At 44.2% G+C, this 13666-nt stretch overlaps 1 protein-coding gene across 1 annotated transcript in view; it reads left to right on the top strand.

Moving 5' to 3' along the window:
* DTX1 (deltex E3 ubiquitin ligase 1) overlaps window positions 1-13666 on the top strand; it is a 48251-nt gene that overhangs the window by 19496 nt on the left and 15089 nt on the right. Inside the window, exons 4-5 of the mRNA XM_075830056.1 lie at window positions 7273-7334; window positions 9419-9580. Coding sequence (XP_075686171.1) covers window positions 7273-7334; window positions 9419-9580 — 224 coding nt within the window. The remainder of the gene's footprint in view (window positions 1-7272; window positions 7335-9418; window positions 9581-13666) is intronic.

Genomic DNA, 13666 nt, shown 5'->3' on the forward strand with positions numbered 1-13666 from the left:
AGTAGGACTTACGGTAAATAATAGTTCTGTATTTAGGTGTTTTTTTTTAAGATAATCTTCACCATGATTAATGACAGCCTCCTGAGCTGCATTCAACATTTTTTTGGTTTCAGAGCTGAAATCTCCCAATTTATTTTTTTTCAAGTTCATTGTCTGGTAGGTTTCATTCTGGTAGTAATATTCTTATACCAGGGACTGTATAGTAACTGTACTGCTGTATTACATGAGGTCATCTGAGCTGTTAGGGATGAGTCTCATTTGTTTCCAAAAATAACAACAGTAACAAAGGACAATTACAAGATAAATAATGCAATATAGTGTAGCTCAACTTTCCACGTAGATTATATATAAAACTGTGTCCAAAAGGCTTTAGCGCCTAAGCCGTAATACAAAAGCTGAACCTTTTAACTGTGTGCCCCTTATATACAATGTTGTCATATGATCTGCAAGCTGTAAACTTTAAAAGATGATATGTATAGTGAGAGCTTAGAGGGAGACATTGCCATAGAGCCCCAAACACCTTACATTGAACATAGTAGTTGGAGATTTTCAGCCCATGATCAGTGAGATCAAGTAGAACCAGTTCTTGCTGGTTTGTGGTATAGTTTGAGTAGGTCTGGGCAATTAATAGAAAAAAAACCTGAAACTGAAATTCAGCGTACTTAATCTATGTCATCTTGTTCATTTCGGTTTTTTAAATTATTTTTATTTATTTATTTTTCCCCAGCATTCTACTGTGTGGAGGGCAGCTATAGGGGGCATTATACTGTCTGGAGGGCAACTATAAAGGGCATTATACTATGTGGATGGCAGCTATAGCGGCATTATACTGTGTAGAGGACAGTTATAGGGATATTATACTGTGTAGAGGCAGTTATGGGGCATTATACTATGTAGAGGACAGTTATAGGGGCATTATACTGTGTAGAGGTAGCTATAGGGGGCACTATACTGTCTGGAGGGCAGCTATAAAGGGCATTATACTATGTGGATGGCAGCTATAGCGGCATTATACTGTGTAGAGGACAGTTATAGGGGTATTATACTGTGTAGAGGCAGCTATGGGGCATTATACTGTGTGGAGGGTAGTTATAGGGGTATTATACTGTGTAGAGGCAGCTATGGGGGCATTATACTATGTGGGGGCAGCTATGGTGGCATTATACTGTGGAGTGCAGCTATAGGGGTCATTATACTGTGTGGAGGGCAGCTATAGAGGCATTATACTGTGCTGAGGGCAGTTATAGGGGCATTATACTGTGTAGAGGCAGCTATGGGGGCATTATACTGTGTGGAGGGTAGTTATGGGGGCATTATTCTGTGTGGAGGGCAGTTATGGGAGCATTATACTGTGTGGAGGGATGTTATGGGGGCATTATACTGTGTGGAGGGCAGTTATGGGGGGCATTATACTGTGTGGAGTGCAGTTATGGGGGCATAATACTACACTGTGTTCCAAATTATTATGCACATTGGATTTAAGTGTCATAAACATTTAATTATTAGTTTTTCAATTAAACTCATGGATGGTATTGTGTCTTAGGTCTCTTTGGATCATTGTACACAATCTCAGACACCTGTGACAATTAGTTTGCCCGGTGTGCCCAATCAAAGAAAAACTACTTAAGAAGGACGTTCCACATTATTAAGCAGGTCACAGGTTTCAAGCAATATGGGAAAGAAAAAGGATCTCTTTGTTGCCGAAAAGCGTGAAATAGTGCAATACCTTGGACAAGGTATGAAAACATTGGATATTTCAAGAAAACTTAAGCGTAATCATCGTACTGTGAAAAGATTTGTGGCTGATTTAGAGGCAAGACGGGTTAGTTCAGATAAAGGCATAATGAGGAAGGTTTCTGCCAGACAAATTAATAGGATTAGGAGAGTAGCTGCTAAAATGCCATTGCAAAGCAGCAAACAGGTATTTGAAGCCACTGGTGCCTCTGGAGTCCCGCGAACCTCAAGGTGTAGGATCCTCCAGAGGTTTGCAAGTGTGCATAAAGCTATTATTCGGCCACCCCTAAACAATGCTCACAAGCAGAAACGGTTGCAGTGGGCTCAGAAATACATGAAGATTAATTTTCAAACCGTGTTGTTTACTGATGAGTGCCGTGCAACCCTGGATGGTCCAGATGGATGGAGTAGTGGATAGTTGGTGAATGGCCACCATGTCCCAACAAGGCTGCGACGTCAGCAAGGAGGTGGCAGAGTCCTGTTTTGGGCTGGAATCATAGGGAGAGAGCTGGTAGGCCCCTTTAGGGTCCCTGACGGTGCAAAAATGACCTCTGCAAAGTACGTAGAGTTTATGACTGACCACTTTCTTCCGTGGTACAAAAAGAAGAACCGTGCCTTCCGTAGCAAAATTATCTTCATGCATGATAATGCACCATCTCATGCTGCAGAGAATACCTCTGTGTCATTGGCTGCTATGGGCATAAAAGGAGAGAAACTCATGGTGTGGCCCCCATGTTCCCCTGACCTCAACCCTATTGAGAAGCTTTGGAGTATCCTCAAGCAAAATATCTATGAGGGTGGGAGGCAGTTCACATCAAAACAGAAGTTCTGGGAGGTTATTCTGACACCCTGCAAAGATATTCAAGCAGAAACTGTCCAAATACTCACAAATTCAATGGATGCAAGAATTGTGAAGATGATATCAAAGAAGGGGTCCTATGTTAACATGTAACTTGGCCTGTTAGGTTTTTTTTTTTATTGAAAGAGCTTTCGATTTCTGTAAATATGACCGCCTGGTTCTGCAAATTCAACAAATGACCATTTTAGTTCTCTATACAACCTTTAAAATGTTTTGATCTCTGTTGTGCATAATAATTTGAGTTTTTTACTTCTAAAAAAAAATCTGTTATCATTAGGAGTTTTGTTCAGTAAAAATCGCATTATACTCCAACGGTTGATGGCTTGAAGATTATACTGACTGTCATTTGCATCGACTATTTAGGAAAATCATCGAAAAATTACATTTGCATAATAATTTGGAACGCGGTGTATGGTGGGAAGTTACAGGGGCATTATACTGTGTGGAGGGCAGTTATAGGGGAATTATAATGACCGAAGACCAGACTCCCCCTAAATAAAGACCCCAGACCAGACCCCCTTAAACATAGACCGCACACCAGGCCCCCTAAATAAAGACTGCAGACCAGAACCCCTAAATAATAACTGCAAACTAGACTTCCCTTAAATAAAGAACCCAAACCAGACTCCCCCTAAATAGAGACCCTAGACCAGACTTTCCCCTTATACAGACCCCAGACCAGACTTTCCCCTTATACAGACCCCAGACCAGACTTTCCCCTTATACAGACCCCAGACCAGACTTTCCCCTTATACAGACCCCAGACCACACTATCCCCTATACAGAACCCAGACCAGAATACAATTTAAAGATTAACTGTCTTTTCAGGAAACTTTTGACATGTCATAGTGACATGTCAGAAGTTTTGGTCGGTGAAGGCCCAGGTGCCAAGAACCCCACTGATCATTGAAACGAATGGGCAGAAGCGCTCACACTAGCGCTTCTGCCAATCGCAGCTAAAGAGGCAGAAGCGCTTGAGTGATTGCTTCTGCCTGTTCGTTTCAGCGATCGGCAGGGGACTCGGCACCCGGACCTCTACTGATCAAAACTTCTGACGTGTCAAACGTTTCTTGAAATGACAGTTGCTCTATAATATACAGACCCCAGACCAAAATACTATGCCCTATGCAGACACCAGACCAGGCTATTACAGACTCCTTACAAGGCTACTCTTCAGCTGCGGTCGGCAGAAGCACTCGGGTTAGGACTTCTGCCCGTTCGTTTCAGTGATCGGTGGGGATCTCGGCACGTGGACCCTCACCGATCAAAACTTCTGGCATGTCACTTTGACATGTCAAAAGTTTCTTGAGATGACTGTTACTCTTTATTATACAGACCAGACTACTATCCCCTATACGGACCTCAGACCAGACATACAGGCACTCACCTCCCCCCGTTCATGCACTCCTGTGTTGCTGGTGTTAGTGTTAGGATGTTCTTTGCACCAAGCAGTGCAGAAACGAGGACAGGTGAGTATTTGCGGCGCCCTGGAGATTTGCCTTCTCGTTTGGGAGATCTCTCATTCTTCTGGGAGTCTCCAGAATTTTTCTGGGATAATTGGCAAAGCTGCCCCAAACCTTACCCCTCCACAGTAGAAATGCCGTCTGGTGGATATGTCACCATCTATCTAGCTGCTAGGAAAGGCACTTACAGAAAGACATATAGGCCCCTGAGACATGGGGGCTCCTTTGAAATCAATGCAACTCATTGCTACTTTACTGTTTTCCTGCCAACCCTCTTTTACAGTCTGGTTCCTACTATACCCAGAAAAAGTGGCATAATTCATCTACAGGACCAGGAGAGTAGTCGGACAATCTACAGCGATGTAGAACGGTTGTGTATGCAGTAGAGAGCAAAATCTGAAAGAGTAGTCAAGAACAAAACTCAAGTCACAACGGTAAAGCATAGGTAGATACTAGCTCAAGCAATAGCTAAACCAGGTAGGAAATTAACATTAATAACTGGCACTGAGGTCAGCGTGCTGGCGCTTAAATATAAGGCGTCCAGCATTCTGATTGGTCGCATGTGCCGCCTGACAACCCTTCTAGCCCTGGCCAGACATTCATTGCAGCCGGCAGGGAGAGACGGCACTGGATTGCGTCAAGGTAAGTACAGTAAACCCACCTACTTAATTCAGCTCTATCCTGTGAAAAACATTGCCCAAGGACTGTAATTGGGACAGAGTACAAGAGACGAGACATCCAGGACATATGTTTGCGTTTCTCCCTCTCTTCTCTTCAATTGCAAACCGAGCGGAGAAGCAGAATCAGGAGGGATGTTTATTAGAACGTGGAACACTATCTAGATTCTAACCTCTGGAGCACCATGTTGCACAAGTGAAGGACCCCTGTAAAGCAGATGACATTCAGAAATATAGAGTTCTACCATGTATATTACCCACTGCAGTGGATGCCATTTGGCGCTGCACCTTTATGCTATATCCCTTGAAAATGATTGTTTAACCATTCCTACACCAAATTACTTCTTCCATAACAGTAAATAAATTGTTATTCTTACTGTCTAGTAGCCAGACATCCCGAGAGCAATAAATAATATATTCTGCAGAGAAATAAGTGGCTTACATGTCAACATAAATGACAATGTCAGCAGTAACAACGCGAGGGTTATCTCTGGACCCCTAAATTCAAGCAGCCCCTTAGATTCAGTAATAAATATTCATGTCCTGACATTTAACCCTAGAAGTAGTTTCCATCAGTTGCTCATACACGGTGTATAAATAGCTGTGTGTAGCCTCTACGTGTCTAGGAACCAGTGTTCAGCCCTTAATCATTGCTAATCCTTGTTTATCAATGGGGTGAGCAGGTGGTGTCTTTGTCCGGAAGCTGGCTTTACGCATTATGTGATGTCAACTTAAGGGGGGGCTTTGTGACTCCAAACAGGTATATAGGCAGCCGAGACTTCCCAGTGTGGACAGCTGCTAGGTCTTCAACTTTTTTTAGCAAGCATTACCTGCATGTACATTGGAACAGCATGAAGATCACATTGCACTTGGGGTAAGTGGAGTGGCAGAAGATCAATCCATGTTTTTTTCCTTCTATATCTTGAGCAGAGGTTGCAGTAGTTGGATTGTATGTGCTAGGGCATTAGAAAGCAATTGGATGATATTGCTGAGCGAAATAGATAGCTGCAGATAACCACAATGCTTGTTCTTTATTGGTTTTTCTGTTCTGATATAAAAAGATTTAAAAAAAACATTAATCTTTTGTGCTGACCTAGGCAACTAAAGAAGTATATATGGAAAAAAATGAATAAACACCTGTCTGCAAGTTCCTGAAATAGTCCTGTGGGTAAACAGGCATCTGTGTTGTCTCCATGATCAGTTAGGATATATTCACACTACAGATTTGTTGCAGAAGATTCTGTGACTGTCCCATTTGTCTGACTAAGGTTTGCAGATATCCATGTACATGGTGCAGAACAACGCCACACAGATGCATGGAATGGATTATTTTATTTTTTTGCAGATATTTCCACACTAACCTGCCACATGTACCCTTAGGCTGGGTTCACAAGACCTATTTTCAGACGTAAACGAGGCGTATTATGCCCCGTTTTACGTCTGAAAATATGGCTCCAATACGTCGGCAAACATCTGCCCATTCATTTGAATGGGTTTGCCGACGTACTGTGCCGACGACCTGTCATTTACGCGTCGTCGTTTGACAGCTGTCAAACGACGACGCGTAAAATGACTGCCTCGTCAAAGAAGTGCAGGACACTTCTTTGCACGTAATTTGAGCCGTTTTTCATTGAATTCAATGAAGAACAGCTCAAACTTACGGGCGTCAATGACGCCTCGCAAAATGCGAGGAGGAGCATTTACGTCTGAAACGACGGAGCTGTTTTCTCCTGAAAACAGTCTGTAATTTCAGACGTAAAAGCCAGTTATCGTGTGCACATACCCTTAGAGTGCATGAATGTGCAGTGCTTGGTCTGCTTAGTCTCCATTGCAGCAAGCTTCCTCCCAGCCAGAGACCAGGCACCCCAAACTCTACCTATTTTCCAAATCTGTTGCTCACATGCTCCCAGCCCTGGAAGAGAGAGAAATGGGAGAGACAAAAAAAAATACTTTTTGTTGCTATTTTTTCCCACCATTTGAATTGTAAATTGAAACAATATGGTTATTTTATTTTTTCGACTGTAGTGTTCCTAAAGTGGAGTTTATCATTTGTGAAGTGTACTGGTTACATTAAAAACTCACAGATGGGCCTCATTTTAGATATGACTCGTGCCATCCCACTTCCTCATCCCAGAAAGGAGGTCCTGGCGCTTATTTGACTAACCCTCCCTTCCAACTTTTGTAGAAGAGAAGAATGGATGGTACCTTTCTCCCACTAATGTTGCAGTGCCTGGAGCCCTGTACTGTTTCACATAGCCCATGCGAGATAGGGTCCATTTGAGCTGGAACCTCCCTCCCCCTCATAAAAAAAAATAGGGACTGTCTACAGGCATGCTTGCCCTGGGTACTCCTTTTTGTGTGTATTCCTAGGTATTTAAATATAACACTTGATCACTTTTATATTTTATTTATGTATTCACTTACTAATAAATGTGATACTAGGAATTATATGACACAGATCAAAATACCTCTAATCTGTCACGGAAGTCTGTGCAGACTTTTTTATGCATGTTTGAACATATTGTGTGTCTTCCTGCAGTGTACCAGCTCTCCCTGTGAAGAACCTAAATGGAACAGGCCCTGTGCATCCAGCCTTAGCAGGTAAGTTACAAGTGCTAAATCAATGGAGGAGAACATTAGGTGAGATCAGGCAGTTGTGCATGTGCAACAGTGAAGACAGTGCCGTTTGCACCTAATAATTATGATTTGGGCTATATTCACACGGCCGTGAAAAAGGTCAGTTTTTCACAACCGATTTGCACCCGTGTGGGACACGTTTTCACAGTTCCTTTATAGACTTGAGTCTTTTGAGGGATCCGGCAAAACTGGCAAAAATAGGACATGTTCACAAGGTCCGTTAAAAAAAACGGCCATGTGAATATCCCCATAGACATGCATTCATTTGAATGCAGCCGTGTGACGGCCATTAAGAAAACGGCCAGCTCACGGCCAACTTTCCCTGTCGTCTGAATAAGCCCTAAGAGTGCATGTAGCGCTTGTAAGGCTGGGTTCACACTACCTATTTTCAGACGTAATGGAGGCGTTTTACGCCTCGAATTACGTCTGAAAAAACGGCACCAATACGTCGGCAAACATCTGCCCATTACTTTCAATGGGCTTTACGATGTACTGTGCTGACTACCCGTCTTTTGACAGCGACGCGTAAAATTACAGCCTCGTCAAAAGAAGTGCAGGACACTTCTTGGGACGTAATTGGAGCCGTTTTTCATTGACTCCAATGAAGAACAGCTCCAAATTACGTCCGTAAAAGACGCCCCGCAAAACGCGAGTACATGCAATTACGTCTGAAATTCAGGAGCTGTTTTCTCCTGAAAACAGCTCCGTAATTTCAGACGTAAATGCAGTTATCGTGTGCACATACCCTAACACATAAGAAATGTATTTAATATTCTTTTTGTCATGGTGATGTCTTTATATGGCAGCGCAATAAAATAAAATATACATTTCCCGTTTGTTATATCGCAGAATGCTGGATCAATTTACTTGGGGATCTATTACCACAGGAATATTTTTGCAGGAAATAGGCTAGGCCTTCTTGTATAGGTAATCATTATTTGTAAATTGTTAGACCAGTGATTTACAGTCTTCGTACTATGGCATACACCTAATACCTCTACCTCAGAGAACTCAGAATCTAGTGATTATTCCATAATAATTTATATGTAATCAAAATGTTATGTTGACAAGAAAAAAATAATTATATTTGATATTTTTAAAGTCCATTCAAATTAAAGACCATGCAAATGAACTATTAGGAATGAATAATAACTGCAATGTATTGCCTAAAGGGGTAATATATTATTTTTAATGGTCATGCTTGTATAAATAAGGTCCACCATCTTTTGTTATTGTCCCTATGGAATATAAATAGAGGGATATTTAACTAAGCAGACAAAAATCTCTGCTCTTTGGCCAGTATTAGATCCCATTAGATGACTATATCATCCTGTCTGCAGTTTTGAGACCTTAAATATACTATACTGTAGCAAAACATAGCATCCATGAGTATATGTCCATATAACCCCACTGTATAGCCAGGATATCTCTAGGTTACCATGTAAGGTACCATGTAAGGTACCATGTCAGCAATTTTGCAATGTAACTAATCCCTACACCCAATTTATACCCACACATAATCCATGCAAAATGATCCATACAGTAATAGCATATGTTGTCTATATAGCAATTGTCACCACACTTATAATAATACCCACAAAACACAATTGGGCCGGTTTACTATTGTAGTTGCACCAGAATTGTGGCTTAAGTTGCGCCTTTTTTTTTTTGGGCATATCAATTTAGACGGATTTATTTATGATTTGTGCCAAAAAATAACAGATGTTTGTGTGTGTCTAGAAAAGGGGGCATGTCAAAATGTTATCGCAATAAACTGTCTTAAACTAAGCCAACTAAGAGGTGGTAAAGTGTCTAACATGTCTAGCATTTATCATACAGCGAGGACTGTCGGGTCTAAGTTTACGCTGTCTAAATCTTAGACACCATTAGTAAATCTGTCCCAATGTATCGAAAACTTAATATACCCCTAGTACCTTCTCCCCAGAATTTTGCTTAACTGGGACTGACATTCTTCAGCTTTCCATGTTCTCTTCCCTCCAGTCTGTGTGTTGGCGGTCATGGTCATACAACTTTTATTCTTTTGTCAGGAATGACTGGTATTCTGATGTGTGCAGCTGGATTGCCTGTGTGCCTAACCAGAGCCCCTAAACCTATACTGCACCCACCTCCTGTCAGCAAAGAGGATATTAAACCTGTGAGCGGCATCAGTGGCATCTGTCGAAAAACCAAGAAGAAGCACCTAAAGAAAAGTAGGTGGCAAAAACACGTCACTGGGTGAAAATGGGTGTGGGGAGTACTCTGCATTCTGCCTAAAACCTTTTTTCACAGTGATCATTATGGGCAGACTAATGGTAATGAATTAGTCAAATTTAGTTTAACTACTTCTACATCCAGTTTTAACAAAAAATTTGCCCCCAAAAAATTGTATCTATGGTAGAACTAATACTGCTGAAGCAACTGTGTAATGCTGCATATTTATTAGACTTTAGTCACCTCAATGATACATCTGTACTCGATAAGGGTCACTTATTTACCTTCTAAATGTCAAAGATTTCGAATCAAAATCCTAATACCCATTCATTTTTGTTGTTAGATCACCAAAATAAGGTTATCTTTAGGCCATGTTCACACGGCTTATTTTCAGGCGTATTTCTGAGTGTAAAACACTTGTATTACGCTCCAAAATACACTTAAAATACGTCTGCAAACAGCTTCCCATTATTTTCAATGGGAAATAGGCTGTGTAGTTCATATGAGGTATATTTTTATGCTGCTGAATTAAAAAAACACATCGTAAAAGTACGCTTCGTATAAAAGAATTGACATGACCTGCCTAGGTAGAGTCGTGTGTTAACCTTAGACCATACTATCCCCCCCACCCCCACTTAGTAAAGACACATGACACCGAGGTTGGATGTGAAATGGCCACAGCAGCCGTTTATTAATTTCACAGTTTTATAAAAACAATTTAAATCCGAAACATTCGGATAACTAGTTAGGAATCCACCAGAGAATTCCTCCTAATAATTCACATGACCCAACATGGGTCAGAATCATAAATAACAATTAAACGTTAACATTAACCCGAGCAGAGGAAGTCCTTGAAGCCCCTTCAGATGTTCCTTATTAAGAACACACCGAATTAGCCATCTGCAAACCACCAATTACCTCCAGCCGTAAACCAGCTCGGAAGCACCGTTCACCTCTGCAGATGGCTCCACCCACTAGAAGTCCACTTCAAGGGGATAACACCCGATGAAGCCCTCAAGTGATATACCGACCACTAGAAGTCCACTTCAAAGGGATAACACCCGATGAAGCCTTCAAGTGATATACCTTCTACCAGAAGACCACTTCAAAGGGATAACACCCGATGAAGTCTTCAACCATGTACCTTTTTTGGGGGACGCATACCCCCGATGCGACCCCCCCACCATTTTGTACTGACTGGCCTCAAGGACTCCCCCCGCCACCGCGAAACAGGCCTTGACCCCCTTAAGCCTGTGAGTTCCTCCACACCACCACCGCCCTTTCTATGCCTTCTGCTATCGCCAAGCTCCAAAGATCAATGCCAACCTCGGTCAGATGAACCCCATCACTTCTCCAGAAATTCCCCACTCCTGACTCCAAATCCCTATGCCTTACGCAAATGCCCCCGTTCTTTGCCACAAAACGGGACACCGCCCGGTTAACCTTTATGCGAGCCTTATTGACTCTCTCCACCGATCTAGCTAACCGCCAATGCTTTCTTGGGACTATGTCCGACCACACTACCACCAACTTGGGATAAGATACCCACAAACACAACATATCATGTTTGATATCCCGCACCAACTCACGAAAAGGGCGGACTCCTAAGTCATTCCCACCCACGTGCAACACTAAAACCTCCGGAACCCTATCCAGCCGCGCATATGTCTGGAATTCCGCCAACACCCTGTTCCATGACATACCTCTAAAACCCAGCCAATGCACAACCGCATCCTGTCGCGGAATGCGCAACTGGCGACCATCCGGGCGGACGTCCGCCCTCAAAGCCCCCCAGTGCACGTACGAATGACCCATCAACCACACCAGACAAGGAGGCGAATCTGAAACGGAAAAAACAATTAGGCACCACCAATATAACATTTGTAAAGCGTAAACAACCCCAATCATAACATATGGGGGCGGACATAGGACTTAAACCTTTTAGACTCCCAACGACCAATACGCCTCACCCCTTCATCATCCAACCCCCAGCGCCCCGCTTCCGTTGCTGCGCCAATCCTGAAGGAATGAGATGAATATGAGCCTGCCGCAACACCAACCGCCGTCAAACATTTTTTAAATACGGCTCCAAACTGAAACCTGGACAAAAACGACCCGCCAACATGACGTAACAAAGGCAAATCTGGAGACCCCCCGTTTTGCGTAAAACCCCGCATGCACTCTACAGGGCACATGACCGACCCCGGGAGAGCGAACAAAACTATCAGCTTACCCTTCCCTACTTGGTCAGTTTTAGATCGACGCAACCATACCTCTAGCCGATCTGCAAGTAGGCTCACATCCCCATATCTCAGCCCCCCTGCCCGTTTAGTACTTGGCGACACCAACTCACCTATTCTAAATGCTCCAAAGAACGCTAACGAAAAAGCCAATCGAAACAAATCCATTTCATCTGAAGAACGACATACCGATGCTAATGAACCGCCCAACGAGCCAAGCAAAGCAAACGACACCGGCCTTCTACTATCCGCCTCCACCCTACCTCGGCGCAATCCCTTCAAAGCCTGCGATACCAGAAATTCCTTCGATACATCACGAAAGCCCCGCAACTTAAAACCGAACGCCACTGCAGATATGAACCGGTTCACCTTTGCTACTGAAAACCCCGCCTCCCAGGCGTCACCTAACCAGTACAAAAGTGCCACCAACCTGTCTCTATCCGTATTGACGTCACCCAACTCTCTTAACCACTCCTCCCACTGCCTCCAACAAGCAGCATACGCACTCCACGTCGCGCGCGCCAAAGACCTTTTTAACAGCTGCTCTACGGGACCGATACCAGATCCCACAGATGCTCCGGACACGCCAACCCGAGCCGTTCCGCTCCCGGTGCCAATTGCCGAAACCGGTCCCACTGCGAGCGAGAAAGAGCATCAGCGATACAATTCTGAACACCCGGGACATGCACCGCCACCACCCACGCGTTCAATGACAAACACACCAACACTAAATGTCGCAACAATTGAACTACTGGAGGAGAGGACGCCGTGATGTTATTAATGGCCAGCACCACCCCCATGTTGTCACAGTAAAAACGGACCTTCTTATCCCTGAGCCTGTCCCCCCAAATGGTAGCTGCCACCACGATGGGAAACAGCTCGAGCAGGGCCAGATTCCGCGTGAGTCCACTGGACACCCAGCTAGCCGGCCATTGACCCGCGCACCACGGACCTCCCCCATAAGCTCCAAAACCACCCACCCCAGCCGCATCCGTAAAAATATTCAAATCACTCGTATCCTGCGCCGGAGCCATCCATAGCGAGCGACCATTGTACTGGCCCAAGAAGTCATCCCAAACCTGAAGATCAGCTCGGTGCTCCTCCTTGAGCCGCACAAAATGATGCGGCGCGCGCACCCCCGCCGTTGCCGCCGCCAACCTCCTACCAAACACCCTTCCCATTGGCATAATCCGGCAGGCGAAATTCAACTTCCCCAGCAGCGACTGAAGCTCCCTCAGCGCCATTTTCTTCATTCTACAAGCCCGTCGAACCTCCAGCCTCAAAGCACCCAACTTATCCGCCGGGAGCCGACACTCCATTGCCACCGAGTCAATTTCGATTCCCAAGAAACAAATCGTCGCTACCGGGCCCTCCGTTTTTTCCGGCGCCAAAGGGATCCCAAAATCCCTCGCCACCTTCTGTAGTGCATGAAGCAAATTACCGCAAACCGGCGAACCCCCCGGGCCAACGCACAAAAAATCATCTAAGTAATGGATCAACGAATCGACCCCGGATACTCCCCTCGTTACCCACTCCACGAAGCTACTAAACGCCTCGAAGTATGCACAAGAAAGAGAACACCCCATCGGAAGGCACCGATCCACGTAAAAGGCCCCGTTCCAAAAACAACCCAACAGCCGTTGGCTTTCTGGATGGACCGGCAACAACCTGAACGCCGCCTCGATGTCGGTTTTTGCTAGCAGCGCCCCCGGACCCGCAGCCCGCACTAACCCCACCGCCTTATCGAATGAGGTATAAACTACGGAACACAACTCGTGATCAATCCCGTCATTTACCGACGAACCTTTGGGATACGATAAATGTTGAATCAAACGAAACTTTCCG

This window comes from Rhinoderma darwinii, chromosome 1 (assembly GCF_050947455.1).
Source record: "Rhinoderma darwinii isolate aRhiDar2 chromosome 1, aRhiDar2.hap1, whole genome shotgun sequence".
NCBI classification, from domain to species: Eukaryota; Metazoa; Chordata; class Amphibia; order Anura; family Rhinodermatidae; genus Rhinoderma; species Rhinoderma darwinii.